This window comes from Chlorocebus sabaeus, chromosome 5, assembly GCF_047675955.1.
Source record: "Chlorocebus sabaeus isolate Y175 chromosome 5, mChlSab1.0.hap1, whole genome shotgun sequence".
Classification (NCBI taxonomy): domain Eukaryota; kingdom Metazoa; phylum Chordata; class Mammalia; order Primates; family Cercopithecidae; genus Chlorocebus; species Chlorocebus sabaeus.
Window position 1 is genome coordinate 20012415 of NC_132908.1, and position 24872 is coordinate 20037286.

Sequence of the window (24872 nt, forward strand, 5' to 3'; positions counted from 1 at the left end):
AAAATTTAAAACAAATTAGCCAGGAATGGTGGCCCAATGCATGCAGTTTTAGCTACTCAGGAGGCTGAGGCATGAGGATCAGTTAAGCCCAGGAGTTTGAGACTGTAGTGAGCTGTGATTGTGCCATTGCACTCCAGCCTGGGCAACAGAGTAAGACCCTGTCTCTTAAAAACAAAAACAAACAAACAAAAAACAAGATGGCCAGGCGTGGTGGCTCACATCTGTAATCCCAGCACTTTGGGAGGCCGAGGTGGGCAGATCACATGAAGTCAGGAGTTTGAGACCAGCATGGCCAACATAGTGAAACCCCATCTCTACTAAAAACACAAAAATGAGCTGGGCATGGTGGTGCACACCTGTAATTCCAGCTACTCAGGAGGCTGAGACACGAGAATCACTTGAATCTGGGAAGTAGAGGTTGCAATGAGCTGAGACTGGGCCACTGCACTCCAGCCTGGGCAACAGAATGAGACCCTGTCTCTAAAAACAAAACAAAACAAAACAAAGAACTACAATATCAAGATGTGGAACAGTTGGAACGCTGATATTCCAGTTAGGGTAGGGGTTGGGGTAGGGATGTGTAATTTGACTCAATAACTTTGGAAGACTATTTGGCAATTTCTACTAAAGTAAAACATATGCCTGCTCTATGATCTAGTAATTCCACTCCAAGGGTAATGAGTGCATATGTTAGACAAAAGACATATAAGGATTTTTCCAGCAGCCTTATTCATTAGAGCTCAAAACTGGAAACTACCCAATGTCCATCAGATTAATGTGCAAATAAAATCTGATACATTTTACAGTGAAATACTATGCATCGATTTAAAAAGAATGAATAGTTGACATGGTGGCTCACACCTGAAATCCCAGCACTTTGGGAGACCAAGGCAGGTAGATGACTTGAGCCCAGGAGTTTGAGACTAGCCTAGGTAACATGGTGAGAACCCATCCTACAAAAAATACAAAAATTAGCCAGGCTTGGAAGCACATGCCTGTAGTGCCAGCTACTCAGGAGGCTGAGGTGCAAGGATCACCTGAGCCCAGGAGAGGTTGAGGCTGCAGTGAGCCTTGATCATGCCACTACACTCCAGCCTGGGCAATAGAGTGAAACCCTGCCTGCACCCCCAAAAAAGAATGATCTATACAGCTATATTCAACAAGATGCATCAGTCTCATAATATTGGGCAAAAGAAACCAGACACAAAAGAGTACATACTGTATAATGTCATTTATATGAAGTTCAAGAACCAAGCAAATTCCTTATTGGTGACTGAAGTCAAAATAGTAGTTACCCTGTGGGATGAGGAACACAAAGGGGACATCTGGCATGATGAAAATATTATATATCTTGATCAAGGTAGGAGTTACATTGAAGTATACATAAGTAAAAATTCATCAAGTTGTTTAAAAACACTCAGTTGTGGCCAGGTGTGGTGGTTCATGCCTGTAATCCCAGCACTTAGGGAGACCAAGGCAGGCAGATGGCTCAAGGCCAGGAGTTCGAGACCAGCCTGGGCAACATGGAGAAACCCTGTCTCTACCAAAAATACAAAAATTAGCCAGGCGTGGTGGTGGACACCTGTAATCCCAGCTACTCGGAGGCTGAGTCAGGAGAATCGCTTGAACCCGGGAGGTGGAGGTTGTAGTGAGCTGAGATCGTGCCACTGCACTCCAGCCTGGCGACAGAGACTCTGTCTCAAAAACAAAAAACAAAAAACAAAACAAAAAAAAATGAAACTCACTTGCTAAGGCTTGATGAGACCCTCCTTTGGCCAGATTCTGTGCTGGGTCCAGGAAGGCAGTGGTGACCACAGCCCCTGCCGTGGTTATTCTCAGTCTGATCCATCTTGCACAGCTGCCATTTTGGGTCACCTCTGTAAATACAGAGAAAAGGGCCTGTGGTGGTTGTATTCATTTGCTAGAGCTGTCATAACAAAGTACCACAAATTGAGTGGATGAAACAACAGAAATTTATTGTCTTATTGTTCTGGAAGCTGGAAGTTCAAGATTAAGGTGCCCTCAGGGCCATGCTCCCTCTGAAGACACTGGGAAGGATCCATTCCAGACTTCTCCATTCTGGTAGTTCCTTGGCTTTGGGCAGCGTAACTCCAGTCCTCACATGAAATTCTCCCTATGTGCATGTCTCTGTCCAAATTTCCCCCATTTATAAGAACACTAGTCATACTGGAGTAGGGGCCCACCTTATTCCACTATGACCTTAACTCATTACATCTGCAATGACTCTCTTTGCAGAGTTAGGGTTAAGTACATGGGATTGGGACTTCCACATATGAATTTTGTGAAGAACACAATTCAACCCATCACAGATATAAGTTATGCTTCTCTTTGCAGGACAATATCAGCAGCTGGTACCGGGGAATGTGAGTTCTCTGACCCTGTTGGTGGGAGAAGAGGCTGGCCTTTATGAATTTAAGGTTGGACCAGACACATGGCTTATGAAGTGGGGAAGGACAGGACCTAGGTTCAAATCCCAACTTCGCATGTAATGAGAAGAACAGCTACTATTGTTTGCGCACTAATTGAGCCAGCACCATGCTCAACATTTTGCATAAAGCATGTTAGTCATAAACCTCACAGCATCGCAACTATTAAGTGCACATCATTGGCAGTTTACAGATTAGGAAACTGAGCCTCGTAGGTGCTCAAAGACACACAGCAAGAAAGTGGCAAAGCCAAGATTTAAATCCAGTACAGACCCCGTGGCTTTTCCCCACCACATTTGGAGCCCCTTTTCTGAACCTGTTTCCCTGTCTCTAAAATTGAGCTAAAACAGAGTTGTGAGGATTAAGCAAGATCTCTTACCATCTGGCTCATACAACATGCAGACTAAGATTTTGTTTTTCTCTTCCCCACACCTATGCCCACAAAGGGCGTTGTATGGGTGGAGGCTTTTTCAGTTGCCCTTTTCAGAGCAAAGTGACCAGCCCTTGCTGCTCTCAGCCCCTGTGGCTCCATTACAGCAGTTGTGAGCTCTTGGGCACATGCCTGACCCTCTAATACCACCACTTGAACATGAGTTTTCTTTTACTGAGACAGGATCTCACTCCATTGCCCGAGCTTTCCAGCAGTGAGATTGCAGTGGCACAATCACAGCCCACATAGCCTCTACCTCCCGGGCTCAGGTGATCCTCCTGCCTCAGCCTCCCAAGTAGCTGGGACTACAGGCACATACCACTATGCCTGGCTAATTTTTTTGTATTTTTTCATAGAGATGGGCTCTCACTATGTTGCCCAGGCTGGTCTCAAACTCCTAGGCTCAAGTGATCTGCCCACCCCAGCCTCCCAAAGTGCTGGGATTACAGGCATGAGCCACACCCAGCTGAACACGAGTTTTCAAAGGGTGATAGTATCCAGCACTGAAGAAGCATCCCTCAAAAGTAGAGTGATGTGATTGATGCATAAATCAACAGAGATCAGTGGAAGATTGCAAGACAGGAAGAGTAGATAGATGGGTAGAAGGAAGGAAAGAAAGATATATGGGATGAATTAGATGGGTGGAAGGTTGGATGGATGGAAGTTTGGATGGATAGGTGGAAGGATAGATGACGGAAGGTTGGATGGACAGGTGGAAGAATGGATGGATGAAAGGCCATATGGACAGGTGGAAATACAGATAGATGGAAAGCTGGATGGACAGGTAGAAGTACAGATGGATGAAAGGTTGGATGGATAAGTGGAAGGATGGACAGATGGAAGTTTGGATGGGTAAGTGGAAGGATGGATGATGGAAGGTTGGATGGATAGGTGGAAGGATGTATGGATAGGTGGAAGGATGGATGGATGGAAGGTTGGATGGATAGGTGGAAGGATGGATGGATAGGTAGAAGGATAGATGGATGGAAGGTTGGATGGATAAGTGGAAGGATGGATGGATAGGTGGAAGGATGGATGGATGGAAAGTTGGATGGATAAGTGGAAGGATGGATGGATAGATGGAAGGATGGATGGATGGAAGGTTGGATGGATGGGTGGAAGGATGGATGATAGAAGAACTTTTTTGGGTTTTTTTGTTTGTTTAAATATTTGCAAATCATTTATGTGATGAGGGATTTATATCCAGAACATACAAAGAACTCTTAAAAGTCAACAAATAACTCAGCTAAAAATGAGCAAAGGATTTGAACAGACACTTCTCCAAAGAAAACACATTAATGTGCCAATGAGCACATGAAAACATGTTCAGCAGCATTAGCTATCAGGAAAATATAAATGAAACCACAATGAGACCCCACTTCACACCCAACAGAATAGTTAAAATTTTAAACATAGATAATAAGTGTTGGTAAAGATGTGGAAATATTGGAACCCTATACACTGCTGGTAGGGTTGTAAAATGGTGCAGCTACTTTAGAGAACAGTTTGGCGGTTCTTCTCTAAACACAGAGTAATCATATGACCCAGCAATTCTGCTCCTAGATATAGATGAAACCTTTTTCTTGGGGTTCTAGGACGACTTGGCCGGCACGACAGAGCCCGGCACGCAGGGCCTTTGTGTGTTTTCCCACCAGAACCGTGGACCATTTCGCCCATCCCGGCCCTACTGGCTTCAGCTTCCCCTCTATGAGAGCCTGCGGGTCTCCACCTGAGAGAATGCAGGTGCTCCCTGCCGGGTGCAGAGGAGCAGGCGGGGGCGGTCCGGATGCCACGCTCCGCCCCGTTCTGCCCCCTCTGGAGGAGGAGGTGGCCCGGTGGCCCTGGCGGCGCGGAGTCTGGCGCAGCGCGGGGAGCACGCAGCACCGCGGGAGCCCGGGCCAGGTGAGCGAAGCCCGGACGCGGGCCAGGGAAGGACGCAGGAGCGGGCGGGACAGGGAGGGTGAGGGGGCCAAGAGGGGAGGGGACCCCCACCCTCGAGCTGCCCGCGAGCCCAGCGCGCCCAGGGTCAGTCCCTGATGCTCCCCACCCTTTTGCCAGTTCCTTCCACCAAACCCGCTTTTGGGGTCCCCATCGACCTGGATTCCGGCGGAGACATTGTCTGTGATTCCATCAAAGTTTCCTCATGTTCTCTGGGCCTCAGTTTCCACCTCTGGGTAATGGGAACCATAGCCTGTACTTCACTGAACTTCCAAAAGAATGAGTGCAGCCATGTCCGGGGTCAGTCTGGCACGCGACCATAGCACGGCCAGATCCCCAACATGCCCCAGAGATTTTGTTCACCCAGCAGCATTCGCTGGCCGCCTGCTTTGTGCCAGCCACTGTTCTAGGTGCTGGGACACTCCAGGGAATGAAATCCTCCTGGAGCTTTGCAATGTAGCCTTGCAAGGCATTCTGGCGTCTGTTTTCTCATGGCCACCCTGTGAGGAGCCAGAGCAGCCAGAAATATTTGGGTCCGTTCGCAGTTGTGCCTACTGAGGTACAGTGAGGTTTTAAGGCCGTTACCCAAGGGCACACCCCAACAAGTGAGTACCCAAGGCTGAGTCCAGCTTTTGCCACAAAAGGCATCCCCTTAGGGTAGAAAGTCAACTCTGGTCCCATAGACCCTTCCCCAGAACAGAGTCCTCTGGGCCCGAGTATAAGAGGAGGGCTCGCTATGTGGCTGCATCCTCTCCTCTCCCTCTGGGGGATTTAGGCCCCTCCTCCATGATGATTTGTGGTCTCTCTCATTAAACCCATGAGTGGGCTGGGCGCGGTGGCTCACACCTGTAATCCCAGCACTTTGGGAGGCCGAGGCGGGTGGATCACTTGAGGCCAGGAGTTCACGACCAGCCTGGCCAACGTGGTGAAACCCCCATCTCTACTAAAAATATAAAAATTAGTCAGGTGTGGTGGCACGTGCCTGTAGTCCCAGCTGCTGGGGAGGCTGAGGAAGAATTGCTTGAGCCAGGGAGACGGAGGTTGCAGTGAGCCAAGATCACACCACTGCACTCCAGCCTGGGCAACAGAGTGAGACTCCTTCTCTAAATAAATAAATAAAGCCATGAGTGTTCGTGCTCATATGGGGCAGGACTGTTTTCCTCACCCAGACATTTGGTGAGCAGGGCAGTAACAGAGGAAATTAAAAATACAGCCCCTCTAGCTGCCAGAGTCCCTGCCCTCTGACCACCACCAGCAAAAAACGTGGGGCTCATCAGTCCAGTCACTCAACAAATACCCATTCTTTCATGCAGCCAGTATATGCCATGCAGGGCAGAGACGCGCCTATCTGCATATGTAGGGCCTGACGCATAGAGGTCCCTAGCACATGGTTGTTGTTGTTGTGGTTATGATCACCTGGCCCTGGTCATCCAGCCTCATCCTCAGGTGGAGCGGGAGGTCGGGAGGGGGGTGGGGGCATGGGTGATGGTGACAGTGACTGACAGCCTGGCTTGCCCTGAGTCTAGACTGAGGGCTGGGCACAGTGGCTCACGCCTGTAATCTCAACACTTTGGGAGGCCAAGGCAGGAGAATTGCTTGAGTTCAGGAGTTCACTACTAGCCTGAGCAACAGAGTGAGACTCTGTCTCAAAAATCTAAAAAAGATCTAGGGAGCCGGGTACGGTGGCTCACACCTGTAATTCCAGAACTTTGGGAGGCTGAGGTGGGAGGATCACTTGAGGTCAGGAGTTCAAGACCAGGCTGGCCAACATGGTGAACAACTCCATCTCCACTGAAAATGCAAAAACTTACCAGACATGGTAGCATGCATCTATATTCCCAGCTGCTTCGGGGGCTAAGATGGGAGGATCACTTGAGCAGGGAAGGTTAAGGCTACAGTGAGCTATGATTGCGCCACTGCACTCCAGCCTAGGCGACAGAGAAAAAAAGTAGTCTGAGGCTGCAAAGAACAGGATCCTCAGTGCTGTCCCCCTAGACCCATAGACCAGAACCTAAAGCCTGCAGAGGGATTGGGCAGACCCTGTGGTACCAGCTACCCACACTATTGGACCTGGGAGGACCAGAGGTGGCAGGTGGCAGGGTGGGGACAGGCACAGCACTTGGAGTCATGTACAAGTTTCCAGGGTGCAGAGTCCTTTTGGATCCATGTGGATTCTCCTCCTCCTCCTCTTTCTCTTCTTCCTCTTCCAGAAGGCCCTCCCCATCGCCCCAGTCAGAAAGCAGCCACCTCCCATTCTGGTGAGGTTCCCGCTGCATGATTTGCCCTGTCTTCCTTCAGTGCTCCATGGAAACTGGAATTTTAAGAAACTGGTAGAGAAGTCAGGAATGCTTTATGTCACCCTCAGTCACACAATGTGACTTTGGGCCTCAATTTCCCTAGCTCTAAAACCCAAGTCTTGGCTGCCTTGTCTCTGACTCTCTGTGCAGAGGACAGCAGCCACACTGGCGTTTCTTTTTTTGTTGTTTTTTGAGGTTGAGTCTCACTCTATTGCCCAGGCTGGGGTGCAGTGGCACCATCTCAACTCACTGCAACCTCTGCCTTCTGGGTTCAAGCAATTCTTGTGCTTCAGTCTCCTAGCTGGGATTACAGGTGTGCCCCACCACACCCAGCTAATTTTTGCATTTTCAGTAGAGACGGGGTTTCACCATGTTGGCCATGCTGGTCTCCAACTCCTGGCCTTAAGTGATTCGCCCGCCTCGGCCTCCCAAAGTGCTGGAATTACAGATGTGAGCCACCGCGCCAGGCCCCCACTGGAGATTCTTGAGATTCTGAAAGGGACAGGTTCCCTGGGAACTCAGAAAGTCTCTAACTTCCACCTGGAGCTCCCCTCAGTCCTAGAGGTCTAATAATCTATGTGACCTGAAACGATTCTAGAGCATTCTTTCTTCTACTTTTTTCCCACAGGTGGTCTGTTTCTGGGTCTGCATGGCTCAGTAGAGGATGAAGTCCAACCCCCCAGGCTCCTCCCCAGAGGCCTGCAAAGCTGCAGGCCAGGGTGAGAAGAGCTGCCCTGTCTGCCAGGCCTGTGGAGAGGTCTCGGGTCCAAGGTCTGGTTTAGGGTCTGAGTCAGGGCCTGCACCAAAGCCTGGTGCCATTCCAGGGTCTGGACTGGGGCCCAAAACTATTCCAGGACCTCAGGCGGGTTCTGGTGCTGCTCCGAGGCCTGGTGCTGTTTCAGGGACTGGACCAGGTCTAGGACCTGGGCCAGGAGCTGGGTCAGTACCTGGACCAGGAGCTGGGTCTGTACCTGGTCTAGGAGCTGGGTCTGTACCTGGGCCAGGAACTGGGTCTATACCTGGTCTAGGAGCTAGGTTTGTACCTGGGCCAGGAGCTGGGTCTGTACTTGGGCCAGGAGCTGGTTCTGGACCTGGCCTAGGAGCTGGGTCTGCAGCTGGGCCAGGATCTGGGTCTGTACCTGGTCTAGGAGCTGGGTTGGGACATGGTTTAGGAGCTGGGCCAGAAGCTGGGTCAGTACCTGGGCCAGGAGCTGGATCGGTACCTGGGCCAGGAGCTGGGTCTACACCTGAGCCAGAGCTAGGACCTGGGCTCAGACAGGGCTCTGGGACTGGGCCCAAACCCAATGAGTCAACAACAACCCCAACACCAGCACCGCAGCAGAAGACTGAAGCCAAACCCACAAAGGTTGCCAGGCAGAAGGTTCTGGTGACTGGAGGAGGAGGCTACCTGGGCTTTAGCCTGGGATCCCACCTGGCCAAGAGTGGCACTCCTGTCATTCTGCTTGACCGCCGCAGACCCCAGTGGGAACTGTCCCCGGAAACCGAGTTCATCCAGGTACAAGGGACAAGGGTCTTAATAGACTGGGGTGGTGGTGATGCTCAGGAGCCAGTGTTTGATGTGAAACCTGTGGTGTGGGGTTTAGGGGCACAGACCCTGAAGCCAGACTGTTTGAGCTATAGCTCTGGCTCCAGTGCTACCAGCTGGGCAGCTGTGGTCACAGAAAGGGGACAATAGTAACTAACACCTACTTCACAAGGTCTCATTGGGAGTTGATGAAACAGTACACATAAACCTAGCACAGCCCCTGTGACCTAGAGAGTGTGATGAATGAGCAGGAGATGATGCTCATAGTGCCCTGTAGGATCATTTAGTGAATCCTTCCCTACCAGCCTTTCCTGATGCTACAGAAGCTTGGCCTGGGCTGGGTCAGGAGGCCAGCTCTGAGACCAGGCAAGGTGCAGAGGTGTTATCTCTTGCCTTGGACTTGAACCCCCTGCCCTCATCTCTTTTTCCTCTGGTGCAGGCTGACGTCCGAGATGAAGAAGCCCTGTACCGTGCCTTCAAAGGGGTGGACTGTGTCTTCCACATGGCTTCCTATGGAATGTCTGGGGTTGAGAAGGTGGGCTCCTCACACACAACACCTAGAGTTAGACAGAGTGTGGTTCCAGTCCTGGCTCTGCCCTCACGCCCATGCATTCCCTATCATGCTTCACCTACTGTAGGAAGGACTTGGGCTACTCCCACCCTGCATCCTGCATCCATGAGACCAAATACCACTTTGGTCATTTGGGTTTGTTTTTTGTTTTTGTTTTTTTGAGACTGAGTCTCACTCTGTCACCCAGGCTGGAGTGCAGTGGCACAATCTCAGCTCACTGCAACTTCCATCTCCCAGGTTGAAGTGCTTCTCCTGCCTCAGCCTCCCGAGTAACTGGGATTACAGGTACCACCAACACGCTCAGCTTATTTTTGTATTTTTAGCAGAAACGGGGTTTCACCATGTTGGCCAGGCTAGTCTCAAACTCCTGACCTCAGGTGATCCACCTGCCTTGGCCTCCCAAAGTGCTGGGATTACAGGCATGAGCCACTGCACCCGGCCCCAGTTCTGCCATTTCATAACTGTGTTATCTAGGGCAAGTTTATTTAACCTCTCTGATCCTCTTTCATCATCTGGAAAGTGAGGATATTACTATTAGTAATAACACAACCTCTTCAGAGAGCGATGTAATAGTATCCACCAAAACATACGTACACCCGTTGCCTCAGAAATTACACTCATTTGTGTATTTGCAGCATTGTTTTTAATAACAAAACACCAGAAATAACCCATCAGTTGAGGACTATTTAAATAAATTGTGTTTTACAGTCAAATTCTATGCAGCCATTCAAAAGAAAGAGGTAACTCAAAGTGTGCAGATTAAAAAAACAGTTTCCAAGGTGCAAAGCAGTGTTTGGCATTCTCCTGTTTGTTTCCAAAAAAAGCTAAAGAAACTGTTTATTTCTGTACTCACACATGCTTATATGCTGATATTAACGAGAACAGATTATCTCGAGAAACACTGGAAATTTAACAGTGGCTGCCTCTGGGGAGGGAAAAGGAAGACTTGGAATCAGGAGTGGGAGGGAAACTTCTTTTTCACCATACACCCATTTTACTGTTTGAATTCTTTTTAACCTTGATCGTGTTGCCTATGAAACAAAAACAGCCACAACAAGAATAAATATAGAGCCAGGCATGGTGGCTCACACCTGTAATCCCAGCACTTTGGGAGGCCAAGGTGGGAGGATTGCTTGAGCCCAGGAGTTCGAGACCAGTCTGGGCAACATAAGGAGAACCCATCTCTATTTAAAAATAATAAAAGTAAATTTTATTATTTTTATTTATTTATTTATTTTTGAGACAGAATTTCACTCTGCCTCCAAGGCTGGAGTGCAGTGGTGCAATCTCGGTTCACTGCAGCCTCCACCTCCCAGATTCAATCAATTATCCTGAGTAGCTGAGATTACAGTTGCACGCCACCACACCTGGATAATTTTTGTATTTTTAGTAGAGATGGGGTTTTGCCATGTTGCTCAGGCTGGTCTCAAACTCCTGACCTCAAGTGATCCACCTGCCTTGACCTCCCAAAGTGCTGGGATTATAGGCATGAGATACCATGCCTGGCCAAAAATTTTTAAGAGAATAAATATAGGCTGGACGCAGTGGCTCATGCCTGTAATCTCAACACTTTGAGAGGCCAAGGCAGGTGGATCACATGAGGTCAGGAGTTCCAGACCATCCTGACCCATGTGATGAAACCCCATCTCTACTAAAGACAAAAACATTAGCCGGACATGGTGGTGCATGCCTGTAATCCCAGCTACTTGGGAGGCTGAGGCAGGAGAATCATTTGAACCTGGGAGGCAGAGGTTGCAGTGAGCCAAGACTGCACCGCTGCACTCCACCCTGGGCAACAAGAGCTAAACTCCATCTCAAAAAAAAATTAATAAATATAGCTTAAAAATAAGCATGGAGCTCATCTTCTGGTGTGATGAGAATTAAATGAGATCGTGGATCGGGAAGCTCTCGCCCTGTCCCTGGCCCATAGGAGCCCTCATAGCCCCCTAGTTTTTGTTTTTCATACCCCAGCTCCCTCATGAGGGCCCAGCCCATATTACCCTGTCCACCTTACAGATAGGGAAACTGAGGCTTTGAGAGCAGGTTCTGAGCCTGTCTTCTATGCCAGGGATTGTACCAGGTCCTCTCAAGTGTCTTACTGAGTCCCGCCCACCACCCAGGGGAGGAGGTTGGCCCTCACTTTACAGATAAGGTTGCTGAGGGCCAGATGTGGGGGCAGAACCTTCCCTGGCCACCCAGGAAGATGGTGGCAGAGCCAGGCACCCACACTCCAGGTGGGCCTTCGGGACCCCTGTCTCTGAGGTGAACATCCTGCTGCCCCGTCCCACCTGATCCCAAGCGCAGCCTTCCAGCCTCAGCAAGAAGGCATGGGTAGCATCATGACTTTCTCACCTGTCTTGTCTTTTAGCTGCAGAAAGAGCAGATTGAGTCTATAAATGTCGGAGGCACCAAACTAGTGATTGATGGTAGGTGCTCAGAACCAGGTATGACCTGCTGTGCATCTCCCCCTCTCTCCCTTCTCCTGCTGCAGGCCCAGCTCCCAGAGTGTAGGGCTGGGAGACAGAGGTGGGGCCCTCCTGCCATCAATGGGAGGGCCTGGGGGCAGCACATCCCTTGTGCACTGCAGACCTGCCCAGGGCCCCGCATGAGTGTATCCGTGTGGTCTTAGCATGTCTGGGAATATGGGGACCAGAGTTACCTCTGAGGGCTTAGGGGATGGAAAAGAAAAGTTTCCAAAGCTGGCTGGGCACGGTGGCTCACGCCTGTAATCCCAGCACTTTGTGAGGCCGACAGGGGTGGATCACCTGAGGTCAGGAGTTCGAGACCAGCCTGGCCAAAATGGTGAAACCCCACCTCTACTAAAAATACAAAAAAATAGCCAGGCGTGCCGGCAGGTGCCTGCAGTCCCAGCTACCTGGGAGGCTGAGGCAGGAGAATTGCTTGAATCTGAGAGGCAGAGGTTGCAGTGAGCCGAGATCACACCACTGCTCTACAGCGTGAGTAACAAGAGCAAAACTCTGTCTCAAAATAAATAAATAAATAAAATTTAAAAATAAATAAATAAGGCTGGGCGTGGTGGCTCATGCCTGTAATCCCAGCACTTTGGGAGGCCGAGGCAGGCGAATCACCTGAGGTCAGGAGTTTGGGACTAGCCTGACCAACATGGAGAAACCCTGTTTCTACTAAAAATACAAAATTAGCAGGGCGTGGTGGCACATGCCTATAATCCCAGCTACTGGGGAGGCTGAGGCAGGAGAATCACTTGAACACGGGAGGCGGAGGTTGTGGTGAGCCAAGATTGCGCCATTGCACTCCAGCCTGGGCAATAAGAGTGAAACTCCGTCTCAATCAATCAATCAATAAAAAGTTGCTGAAGCACCAAAATCGAAGACCCATGTGTGGGCTGCCTGGGCATGTCCTGCCTTATCCCATATGTCTCTGATTCTAGAGTGCCTTTTTCTATGTCTCCATCCAGTGAGACCTTCTTCTGACTTGTCTCTGGCAAGGTAGCCCAGGGGTCCAAGCCACAGTGAGAAAGAATAAGGAGTAGGCCTGGCTCCCAGAGGCCCACAGAGCAGGAACCTTGACCTGCACCCTAAGTTAAGGGCAGAAGACTCTTCCCTCCTGAACAGCTGTAGATTCTGGGAGGGTCCCGGGGGGTCCAAGTTGTGCATTGAAAACTTGGTGGAGATCTGCATGGCACCTCCTTAGCCGACTCCATGCTCACATGTGTCCCATGTGTCCCGTGTGTGTGTCTGTGTCTTTGCACATGTGTGTGTGTATTTGTTGCTATGTGCACCTGCTGCTGCAGTCTGTGTTCGCCAGCGGGTTCCGAGGCTTATCTATACCAGCACTGTCAACGTTGCATTTGGCGGGAAGCCCATAGAGCAGGGCGATGAGGACTCCGTGCCATATTTCCCATTGGACAAGGTACCTGTCTTCCGGGAGAGGTGGGCGGGGCCCGCGGACCGGGGACCTACAGCTCAGAGGGTAGGAATGGGTGGAAGCAGGGTTGGTTTCACAACTCAGGATGTGTCCTAGCAGGAAGGGGCCCCCAAAACTGGCTGGCATCAGCACTCCCCAACCTGGCCACATTCTACCCATGTGACCCTGACCCTGAGCAAATCACTTAAGCCCTTTGAGCCTCTGTTTTGTTGTTTTGGTTTTTTTACTTTTTCTTTTCTTTTTCTTTTTTTTTTCTTTTTTCTTTTCTTTTTTTTTTTTTTTTTTTGTTTTTTGAGACAGAGTCTCGCTTTGTCGCCCAGGCTGGAATGCAGTGGTGCGATCTCTGCTCACTGCAAGCTCCGCCTCCCAGGTTCACGCCATTCTCCTGCCTCAGCCTCCCGAGTAGCTGGTACTACAGGCACCCGCCACCTCGCCCGGCTAGTTTTTTGTATTTTTAGTAGAGACGAGGTTTCACCGTGTTAGCCAAGATGGTCGGTATCTCCTGACCTCATGATCCGCCTGCCTCGGCCTCCCAGAGTGCTGGGATTACAGGCGTGAGCCACCGCGCCCGGCTTTTTTTCTTTTTGTTGAGACGAGTCTCACTCTGTCACCAGGCTGGAGTGCAGTGGCGCGATTTTGGCTCACTGCAACCTCCACCTCCCAAGTTCAAGTGATTCTTCTGCTTCAGCCTCCCCAGTAGCTGGGACTACAGGCGCACGCCACCACAACCAGCCAAGTTTTGTATTTTTAGTAGAGACAGGGTTTCACCATGTTGGCCAGGATGTTCTCCATCTCCTGACCTCATGATCTGCCAGCCTCAGCCTCCCAAAGTGCTGGGATTACAGGTGGTTTTTGTTTTGTTTTGTTTTGAGACAAGGTCTTGCTTTGCTCTGTCACTCAGACTGGAGTGCAGTGGCAGGATCTCAGCTAAATGCAACCTCCACCTCCCGGGTTCAAGTGGTTTTCCTGCCTCAGCCTCCCCAGTAGCTGGGACTACCACGCCCAGTTAACTTTTGTATTTTTAGTGGATACAGGTTTCATTGTGTTGCCCAGGCTGGTCTCAAACTCCTGGGCTCAATCAATCCTCCCTCCTGGGCCTCCCAAAGTGCTGGGATTACAGGCATAAGTCACTGCACCCAGAAAAGCCTCTGTTTCTTCATCCCAGCATGGTAACACTACTGCCATGGGGTTGTGCAGAGCAGGAAATAATTTAACCAATGTGAAAATGCCATGTGAACACAAAAGAGCCATGTGTAGGTAATTCATCCAGCGTGTGTCCAGCATCAGCCTTGCAAGGACAGGTGTCTGGGGCTGGCAGGAGTCTCCCTGAGTTGGGCTGCCCCTAGTCATTGTTACTGCTCCAAACCCAGTGCTCCTCTGCTCCTGTGGCTCTGGAAGGAGATGCACTGTTGTCCCACCCCGGGGAGAGGAAAGGCCATGGGGCTCGGGGCTTGGCCTATCCCAGTGGGAGTCCCGAGGGAAGGTGCAGCCCTGGGGCTGGGCCAGGCTGGGCAGGCATTGCCAGCAGCATTGCTGACCCTCTCTGGTGGTTCTGTTTGTCCCGGCCTCTGGCAGCACATAGACCACTACTCCCGAACCAAAGCCATCGCCGACCAATTGACCCTCATGGCCAATGGGACGCCTCTCCCAGGTGAGTATCATGGGGCTCTGCTTATATCAAATGCACCTGCCCACTGCTGCCTCGTCCAAAATACCTGTGTGATTCATGCTAATGTGTGACTGAGGCCCACCTTCCTCCCAAAGGATGGTTTCCCAGGGTCTCGCCCATTCATCATTCAGCACATTCTGAACACCTGCTGTGTGGCTACACCCTGCCAGGGATACAGCCCAGAAGTCAGGCCCAGTGTCTGCCCTTACATAGCTCACAGTCAGATGGTGAAGAGACTTGAGCAAACCCAGGTCTGGCTCTCTTTTCTCCTGCACAGGAGTGGATCCAGCTTTAGGGTCTCTCTTTAGACAAAAGAGCGCCAAATTATGAGTGTGGAATGAGATATAACACTTTGAAGGGGCCTTGCAAGGGAGAGGCCCAAAGGCTCGAGCTTCAGTAACTTCCCAGAAGAGTCTACCTTGGCCGTCTTATTTATTTATTTGTTCTAGAGATAGAGTCTTGCTCTGTTGCCCAGGCTGGAGTGGAATGGCACAATCATAGCTTACTGCAGCCTCGAACTCCTGGGCTTAAGTAATCCTCCTGCCTCTGCCTCCCAGGTGGCTGAAACTGCAGGTGTGTGCCACCACACCAGGCTTATTTTCTATTTTTTTTGTAGAGATGGGGTCTCACGATGTCGTCCAGGCTGGTCTCAAACTCCTGGCCTCAAATGATCATCCTGCCTCAGACTCCCAAATGCTGGGATTACAGGCATAAGCCACCATGCCTGGCCTTGGCTGCCTTTTTATATTGCCTCTTCTGGTTATAGATGAGTAATAACAGAATGCAAAGAGTCCATATTTCTTGAATGCACACTACATGCCAGGCCTATTTTGCATGCTATTTTTTTCTTTAAAATACAATTCTTAATCTCTTATTTTTTTTTCTTTGAGAAGGAGTCTTGCTCTGTCACCCAGGCTGCAGTGCAATGGTATGATCTTGGCTCACTGCAACCTCCGCCTCCTGGGTTCAAGCGATTCTCCTACCTCAGCCTCCCAAGTAGCTGGGACTACAGGTGCATGCCATCACACTTGGCTAATTTTTGTATTTTTAGTAGAGATGGGGTTTCACCATGTTGGTCAGGCTGGTCTAGAACTGCTGACCTCAAGTGATCCACCTGCCTCGACCTCCCAAAGTGCTGGGATTATAGGCATGGGAGTCCATGAGCCACCGCACCCGGCCCCATTCTTTATTCTACTTTTCCCTTTATTTTAATTTTATCTCATATTTTTTCATGGACCCTTCTCCCACAGGTTGCTAACTTTATATGCAAAAGGTCAAATTAACCCTTCACAACACGCCTTTTAGGTAAAAACCATAGGTATCCCTTGCTTTCTAAACTTCAGAGCCAAATTTATTCAGATAAATTTCGTGCTATCCAAATTATCACTACTTGGGCTGGTGCAGTGGCTCACGCCTGTAATCTCAGCACTTTGGGAGGCAGAGGTGGGTGGATGGCTTGAGTTTAGGAGTTCAAGACCAGCCTGGAGAACATGGCAAAACCCTGTCTGTACAAAATATATGTATTTTGTACTATATATATATATATAGCTTTCTAAAATTCAGAAAGTAAAAAGAATCAGATAACTTGGTTTCCCTTCACTATCAAAACTCTCTGAACTTGAGAGCCAAGTGGATGTGGAGAGTTGGAGGGCTTAAAAATTACAATCCTCACTGGGCGCAGTGGCTTACACCTGTAATCCCAGCACTTTGGGAGGCCAAGGCAGCAGATCACAAGGTCAGGAGTTTAAGACCAGCCTAGCCAATGTGGTGAAACCCCATCTCTACTGAAAATATGAAAAAATTAGGTGGGCATGGTGGTGCGTCCCTGTAGTCCCAGCTACTCGGGAGGCTGAGGCAGGAGAATCCCTTGAACCCAGTGGGGCAGAGGTTGCGTGAGTCGAGATCGTGCCACTGCACTCCAGCCTAGGCGACAAAGCCAGACGCCGTCTCAAAAATAATAATAATAATAATAATAATCCTCAATGTACAGGTGAGAAAACAGACAGATGAACTGACCTCACTCAATATCATCCTGCTGTTAGGTGGTAGAGATGGGATTTGAACCCCAGGAGAGTTTTACACCAGAGCCTGGGGCTTAATCACTGTGCAGTGCTGCAGCCCCAGCTGAGCAGGTCCCTGAGCACTGACTCTTTTCCTTAAAATCTTCCCCATCCCCCAACCCCCACCCAACTCTCCATCACCCTGGGCCAGTCAGGCCTGGACCCCTGATCCCAGTAGAAATATCCAGCTGCTCTCCCAGAGGTTTCAACCTTGTGCAGTTGAATAATATTTTCTCTACCTGGGGCCTCTGCTGGCCATCCCAGCAGCCTGTACTCTAGACACCTAATCCTCCAGCCAAGAATTATTTATATGAGCATCTGCAGCTTTCCATGGTCAGGAGAGTCATAGATACCCTGGCCCTCCGTGAAGTGGCTGTCCAATGCCCCGCCTGCCAACGTCAGCTGCAACCCGACCTCCCCCCACTATGCCCAGGTGACCCAGAGTTTAAAATTAGCTGCAAGCTGTTTACAGGAAAGCTCACCTGATACCTGCCTTCCAGGAGTCCAGCTGCAGTCACCTGGGGTTATTTCCACTCCCTACTATCCAAGCAGGTTCCTGAGGCTGTTTTTCTGACTCAGTGCAGTTCCAGCGTAGTCCTGGAAGCAGAGTCCTGAGGCGTGCAGATCCTAGCTCAGTGTTAATGCAGTTATGTCCTCCCATCTTCTATCTCTGGGTGTGTTAGGATCCTGTGGCTGCTGTGACAGATGATGCCACCCAAATTTGATGACTTAAAACAACAGAAATGGGCCAGGCATGGTGGCTGACACCTGTAATCCCAGCAATTTGTGAGGCCAAGATGGGAGGATTGCTTGAGCCCAGGATTTCAAGACCAGCCCGGGCAACATGGCAAAACTCTGTCTCCACAAAAAAAATACAAAAATTGTCTGGTGTGGTGGTGCACGCCTGTACTTCCAGCTACTCGGGAGGCAGAGGTGCGAGGATCACCTTAGCCCAGGGAAGCCAAGATGGCAGTGAGCGGTGACCCTCTCTCAAAAACAAATGAACAAAAGGCAATCATTTATTCCTTCACCATCCTGGAGGCCAGTCTGAAATCAAGGTGTCAGCTGGGCTGCACTCCCGGAGGCTCAGGTAGGCTGCACTCCTTCCTCTTTTTTTCCTTTGAGGCAGAGTCTCACTCTGTTGCCCAGGCTGGAGTGCAGTGGCGTGATCTTGGCTCACTGCAACCTCCGCCTCCTGGGTTCAAGCAATTCTCCTGCCTCAGCCTCCTGAGTAGTTGGGATTACACGCATGTGCTACCATGCCTGGCTAATTTTTATATTTTTAGTAGAGATGGGGTTTCACCAGTTGGCCAGGCTAGTCTCAAACTCCTGACCTCAGGTGATCTACCCACCTTGGCCTCCCAAAGTGCTGGGATTACAGGCAACAGCCACCGTGCCTGGCCTACACTCCTTCCTCATTTCTTCCAGTTTCTGGTGGCCCCAGATATTACTTGGTTTGTGGCTGCATCGCTCCAGCCCCTGCCTCCGCCTTCACATCACCTTCTCCTCTTTTCCGTCTCTTCTCTGTGAGTCTTTTAAGGACACTTGTCATTGGATAGAGGGCTTCCCTGGATATCTCAGGAAGATCTCATCTTGAGCTCCTCAATGACATCTGCAATGACCTTTTTTCCAACTAAGGTGACATCCACAGATTTGGGGGCATGGACATATCTTTTAGGGGCCACCATTTAATCCACTGCACACGACCTCAAGGTAAAGTGAGGGGCTCAGAGGATGTAGCAGTCAGGGCATTTGGTTATGACCCAGGGGCATTCGGTTATGACCCATAGACACTGACCCTGGCTCATTTATGAGGGAAAGGGAACTTATCTTAGAAGGATGTGGGCTAGCTTCTAGAAAATAGATTTCTAGGAACACGACCACCAGGGCTTGGAAAGGATAGTGTTAAGGCAGCTTCAGGGACCTGGGTGGCAGGAACTGATGACCAGTTTCCTCTGGGTGACTCCACTCCTAGGTTTTTAGGTCCTGGTGTCCATGATATCAAGAGTCCCCCTCTTGACATCATGGGTGAGAACATTCCATGGCCTCCTTCTAGACTGATGGTCCCCCTAAGACCTCATGCAGAGGGGAGGGGTTCCCCAAAGGAAAGCAGCCATGGAGGATGACCCACTCAGGGATTCCATACCGAGGTTCAGCCCCGTTGGGAACCTGAGCCTTGGGAGGGAGAGTGGAACCTCTTCCAAGAGGCTCCACTTTAGTTGAGAAATTGGGGCTGGGAGTTAATTAATTTATAAAACTAAGGTGGGGCACGGTGGCTCACCTGTAATCCCAGAAATTTGGGAGGCTGAGGTGGGAGGATTGCTTGAGCTCAGGAGTTCAAGACCAGCCTGGGCAACATAGGGAGACCTTATCTCTATTAAAAATTAAAAAAAAAAAAACCAGCTGGGTGTGGTGGTATGAGTCTGTAGTCCCATCCACTTGGGAGACTAAGGTAGCCCAATTGCTTGAGCCTGGGAGGTTGAGGATGCAGGGAGCCATGAGGCACCATTGCATTTCAGCCTCGGTGACAGAGTGAGACCCTGTCTCTAAAAATAATTAATTAAATAAGTCCTTTTAGGCTGGGTGCAGTGGCTCACGCCTGTAATCCCAGCACCTTGGGAGGCTGAGGTAGGTGGATCACCTGAGGTCAGGCATTCAAGACCAGCCTGGCCAACATAGCGAAACCCCTCCTCTACTAAAAATACACAAAAATTAGTGGGGCATGGTGGCACATGCCTGTAATCCCAGCTACTCGGGAGGCTGAGGCAGGTGAATCACTTGAACCCAAGAGGCGGAGGTTGCAGTGAGCTGAGATTGTGCCATTGCACTCCAGCCTGGGCGACAGAGCAAGACTCCATTTAAAAAAAAAAGAAGTCATATTAAATATTTTCTAAAAATCTTTTTTTTTTTAAAAGTTATAGTGTTCTATAGCACTATATAATGACTATAATTAACCACTATTTATTGTGTATTTTCAAATAGCTAGAAGAGTGGATTTTTTTTTTCTTTGAGACAGGGTCTCACTCTGTCACCCGGGCTGAAGTGCAGTGGTGCTATCATGGCTCACTGCAGCCTCAAACCCTTGGATTCAAGCGATTCCCCCACCCCAGCCTCCCAGAACGTTGGGACTATAGGTGCACACCATGGTGCCTGGCTAATTTTTTTTTTTTTTTTTTTGTCAGAGATGGGGTCTCACTTTATTGCCCAGGCAGTAGATGTGAATGTCCCCAAGACAAAGAAATGATAAACGTTTAAGGTGATATTAATAGATATGCTAATTACCCAGATTTGATCATTACACGCTGTATTCATGGAGGTAAAAACTTTAGGTATCCCTTGCGCTCTAAACTTCAGAGCCAAAACATCACACCTTACCCCATAAATATGTACAATTATTATATGGCAATAAAAATAAAAGAACATTTTTTAAAATCTTAAACATGAATTATGAGGATAAACTAAATACTTTGTAGGTGTTTTTTGTATTATTATTATTATTATTATTTTTTTTTTTTTTTTTTTTTTTTTGAGACAGAGTCTTGCTCTGTCACCCAGGCTGGAGTGCAGTGGTGCGATCTCGGCTCACTACAAACTCCGCCTCCTGGGTTCACGCCATTCTCCTGCCTCAGCCTCCGGAGTAGCTGGGACTACAGGCGCCCGCTACCACGCCTGGCTAATTTTTTTGTATTTTTAGTAGAGATGGGGTTTCACCATGTTAGCCAGGATGGTCTTGATCTCCTGACCTTGTGATCCGCCCTTCTCAGCCTCCCAAAGTGCTGGGATTACAGGCTTGAGCCACCGCGCCCGGCTATTATTATTTTTTAATAAATAGTAGAGACAGTCTCTCTATGTTGCCCAGGCTGGTCTCGAACTCCTGGGCTCAAGCAATCCTCCTGCCTTGGCCTCCCAAAGCGCTGGGATTACAGGCGTGAGCCACTGCTCCCAGCTAGTAGTAGGTGTTAAGACAAGACTGACATATGTCTGCGGCAGACATATGTACCCCCAGACTGTACCCCCAGACTGCCCCATGTCTCCAAGAGAGACATGTTCACCCGCTTCTGCCATTTGGGTGCCTCCAGTGGAGAATTTCGGAAGCCCTAGATTGAGCTCTGTCAGGGTCTGGGGAGCTCCGCAGAGATAGACCAGTGAAAGGGGTACAGACCCCGGCTCTTTCCTTTCTGCATTGATTGGAAAGTGTGGCAGCTGCTGACACTTCCAAAGCACCCCATTTCCATGTGGGGAAACCAAGGCTGCGTTGGCTAAAATATAGGGTTCACTGTTTGCCTTACCTCTGAGAAGCAGGGGCATTAGTGGAAACGGTGTGGACTTCAGGTCCCCATCTCAGCTCCACCATTCTGATCTGTGTGACTAGAAGCAAACCACATCCCTTCTCTGAGCTGTGGTTTTTTTTCCCCATAGACAGGGATTATAACATCTCCAACCTTGACGTATCAGAGCACCAGGAACATAGAAGGACCTCTCTGAGAGCCCTTGTCTCTTAGATATCTATTATATAGTCCTTATCTATACATAAGTCCTTATCCAACTGGTCCTTATCCAACTGATGATTAGAAAAAGGAGAGAACAGGACTGGGTGCGGTGGCTCACGTCTGTAATCCTAGCACTTCAGGAGGCCGAGGTGGGTGGATCACCTGATGTCAGGAGTTCAAGACCAGCCTGGCCAACATGGTGAAAACCTGTCTCTACTAAAAATACAAAAATTAGCCAGGCATGGTGGTGGGCGCCTGTAATCCCAGGTATTTGGGAGGCTGAGGCAGGAAAATTGCTTGAACCTGGGGGACGGAGGTTGCAATGCGCCAAGATCGCGCCACCGCTCTGCAGCCTGGGCGGCAGAGCAAGATTCCATCTCAAAAAAAAAAAAAAAGAAGAAGAAAGAAAGAAAAAGAAAAAAGAGAGAACAAGAGCTATGGGCATAAGGGTGTGTGCATCTGTGTGCATCTGTAAAATGGGCACAGTAGTGCACTCAAGGGGCATCAAAGAAAATCACTCTGCCGAGTGCTTGGCAAACAGACCGGCTATGCACATGTTTACATCTGGCTCTTACCTCTGTGACTGCACTATGAGCATGGGGAGGGCAGGGACCATTTCTTGGACATCCTTACATTCTTCACAGCATCCATCCAGGGTGGGGGGCAGGGGGGTTGGCGGTGGGAGTGAGACTCTGAATAGTGTCTGTTGAATGACTAAGAGAATAACAAATTGAACGAGGAAGCCCCTGGGCCGGTCTTCCCCTCTAGCCTGTCCAGGTAAGGACCAGGAGACGGAGGTGGCCTCTCTCTCCTTCTCCCTGTGGGCTGCTCCTCCCCTGAGCCCTGACCATGCTTCCCTGTGTGCTAGGAGGAGGCGCTCTTCGGACGTGTGTGCTCCGGCCTCCAGGGATCTACGGCCCTGAAGAGCAGAGGCACCTGCCTCGTGTGGCGGTACGTCATGCCCGCTTTCAGGACCCAAGTCAGAGAAGGATCCTAGCCGAGGTGCACACTGGTAGGACCCTCCCAGCCCAAGGTCCCTGCATCAGTCTCGAGGCTAAGTGTCCCGAGCCTGGAACCCTCAGTTCTACAAGATGTCCCTGCCCCCACTGGTCCACAGGTCCCTTGGAGCTCCTGGCAGGAACAGAGCTCTCAGAGTGTACCAGCCAAGCCAAGGCACAGGGAGAGGAGCCATAGACCTGTGACCCCAAAAAGGCAGAAAGGAACCTCTTGCCCTCACTCCCATGTGGGCTCCCTGTACCCTGGATGGTTTATTCCATGCTGGGAGCACAAGTTTCTTCATACAGAAAGCCTCTAAAGGGTCAGGTGCCAGAAATATAGCTACAAGGGGCTATAGGCCCTGTCCTCAAATTTTTCAGGGAGACAGACACCACAGTCACAGTTTCAATGTGGGGAGGGCTGTGGAAAGAGGAGCACAAGAAGATGGGCCTGGCAAGGGAAACCCAGGAGGGTTCCCTGGAGGAAGTGATGTCTGTGTTGTTTGAAAAAGAAAAAGGAATTAACCAAGCAAATGAGGTGGTAGAGAGAAGATAGGCCAAACAGAGGGGACAGCTTGGGCACAAACCTGGAAGTGAGAAAGATCATGATTGGTTTAGGAAGCAGCAAGAGGTCCCTGTGGCTGGATCTGATCTGGGAGCGCAGGATCATGAGGAGCCAGAGTTATTAGCGGGGAGAAGTTCCAGTCTGCAGTTTCAAAACATTCCTCTGCTTGGCTATATGTCTTTTTGTTTACAGTCAGGATCTCACTGTATCACCCAGGCAAGAGTGCAATGGTGTGATCATGGCTCACTGCAGCCTCCACCTCCTGGACTCAAGCAATCCTCCTGCCTCCCGAGTAGGTGTGACTATAAGTGTGCATAACCATGCCTGATTGACTATTTTTATTTTTTGTAGAGGTAGGGTCTCATTATGTTGCCCAAGCTGGTCTCAAATTCCTGGCCTCAACCAATCCTCCTGCCTCAGCCTCCCAAGTTGCTGGGATGACAGGTGTGAACCACTGCACCCGGCAATCCTTTTTTTTTTTTTCAGTTAAGTGGATTCTTAAGGAATGTGGTCAACCCCAGTGACTCTCTCCCCATGCATTTATTCATTCATTCAACACTTACTAACTCCTAGTATGTGCCCTGCACTGTTCTAGGTTTGAGGACAGATCAGTGAACAAAACAGATGATTTCTGTCATTGTGGGGTTTCTCTTCTCACATGAAGAGACAGATAATAAACAGTGAACATGTTAAATTATAAGGTATGTTCAGGCCAAGCGCGATGGCTCACGCCTGTAATCCCAGCACTTTGGGAGGCTGAAAGGGATGGATCAACTGAGGTCAGGAGTTCGAGACCAGCCTGGCCAACATGGTGAAACCCCGTCTCTACTAAAAATACAAAAAAATTGGCCAGACGTGGTGGCGGGCACCTGTAATCCCAGCTACTCAGGAGGCTGAGGCAGGAGAATCGCTTGAACCTGGGAGGCAGAGGTTACAGTGAGCCAAGATTGCGCCATTGCACTCCAGCCTGGGCAACAAGAGTGAGACTTCATCTAAAAAAAAAAAAAAAGATGCCAGGCACTGTGGAGAAAAGGAAAAAGTGAAGTAGGGTGAGGGAATTGGGCTTGTCAGGTAGTCGGGGGTGAACTCATTTAGAAAGGGACATTTGAGCATCCACTTGACAGAGGTGACAAAGTCTGAAAGGCTCTTCCTCCAAATACCTTCCAGACAGTGGGAACAGTTCATCCAAAGCCCTGAGATGGGAACCTGCAGCAGAGTCCAGGAAGAGCAAAGGGGCGGTGCAGTTGTGGTGGAGCGAGTGAGAGGGTTTGGTAGGAGATGAAGTCACAGAGGGACTGGGGCCAGATCAGGAAGGGTTGGACAGCCATTGTCAGGACTTGAGCTTCCAGCCTAGCAGGATAGGCGCCCCTGGAAGGTTCTGAGCCATGGAACAACACGGTTGTACTTAGAATTTTCAAAGGTGCTCCTGGCTGGGCACGGAAGCACATGTCTGTAATCTCAGCACTTTGGGAGGCTGAGATGGGAAGATCCCTTGAGCCCAGGATTTCAAGGCTGCAGTGAGCTGTGATTGCACCACTGCACTCCAGCCTGGGTGACACAGGGAGACTCTGTCCAAAAATAAAAGGAGCCCTGACTGGGCACGCTGGCTCATGTCTGCAATCCCAGCACTTTGGGAAGCCGGGTGGGAAGATTGCTTGAGCCCAGGAGTTTAAGACCAGCCTGGGCAACATAGTGAGACCCCCATCTCTACAATAAATTTAAAAAGTATCCAGGTGTGGTGTTGTTCATCTATAGTCCCAGCTACTCAAGAGGCCAAAGCAGGAGGATCACTTGAGCCTATGAGTTCAAGGCTGCAGTGACTGTACCACTGCATCCCAGTGTGGGCAACAGAGCCATACCCTGTCTCTAAAAAATATATAAAAGAGCCAAAGGATCTGACCAGGTGCAGTGGCTCACACCTGTAATCCCAGCATTTTGGGAGGCCGAGATGGGTGGAT

General features: G+C 49.8%; 1 protein-coding gene across 3 annotated transcripts in view; it reads left to right on the forward strand.

The window, feature by feature from the left end:
* Nucleotides 1–4375: 4375 nt before the first annotated feature.
* SDR42E2 (short chain dehydrogenase/reductase family 42E, member 2) overlaps nucleotides 4376–24872 on the forward strand; it is a 32416-nt gene continuing 11919 nt past the window's right edge. For 2 of the 3 annotated variants that reach the window (XM_037989761.2, XM_073015225.1), the window contains exons 1-7: nucleotides 4377–4779; nucleotides 7741–8628; nucleotides 9098–9193; nucleotides 11598–11655; nucleotides 13002–13120; nucleotides 14711–14786; nucleotides 22223–22305. In XM_037989761.2, coding sequence (XP_037845689.2) covers nucleotides 7777–8628; nucleotides 9098–9193; nucleotides 11598–11655; nucleotides 13002–13120; nucleotides 14711–14786; nucleotides 22223–22305 — 1284 coding nt within the window. In that variant the 5' untranslated portion in view covers nucleotides 4377–4779; nucleotides 7741–7776. Of the gene's footprint in view, nucleotides 4780–7740; nucleotides 8629–9097; nucleotides 9194–11597; nucleotides 11656–13001; nucleotides 13121–14710; nucleotides 14787–22222; nucleotides 22306–24872 lie in introns of all 3 variants that reach the window. The other variant, XM_073015226.1, reaches the window with a different exon arrangement.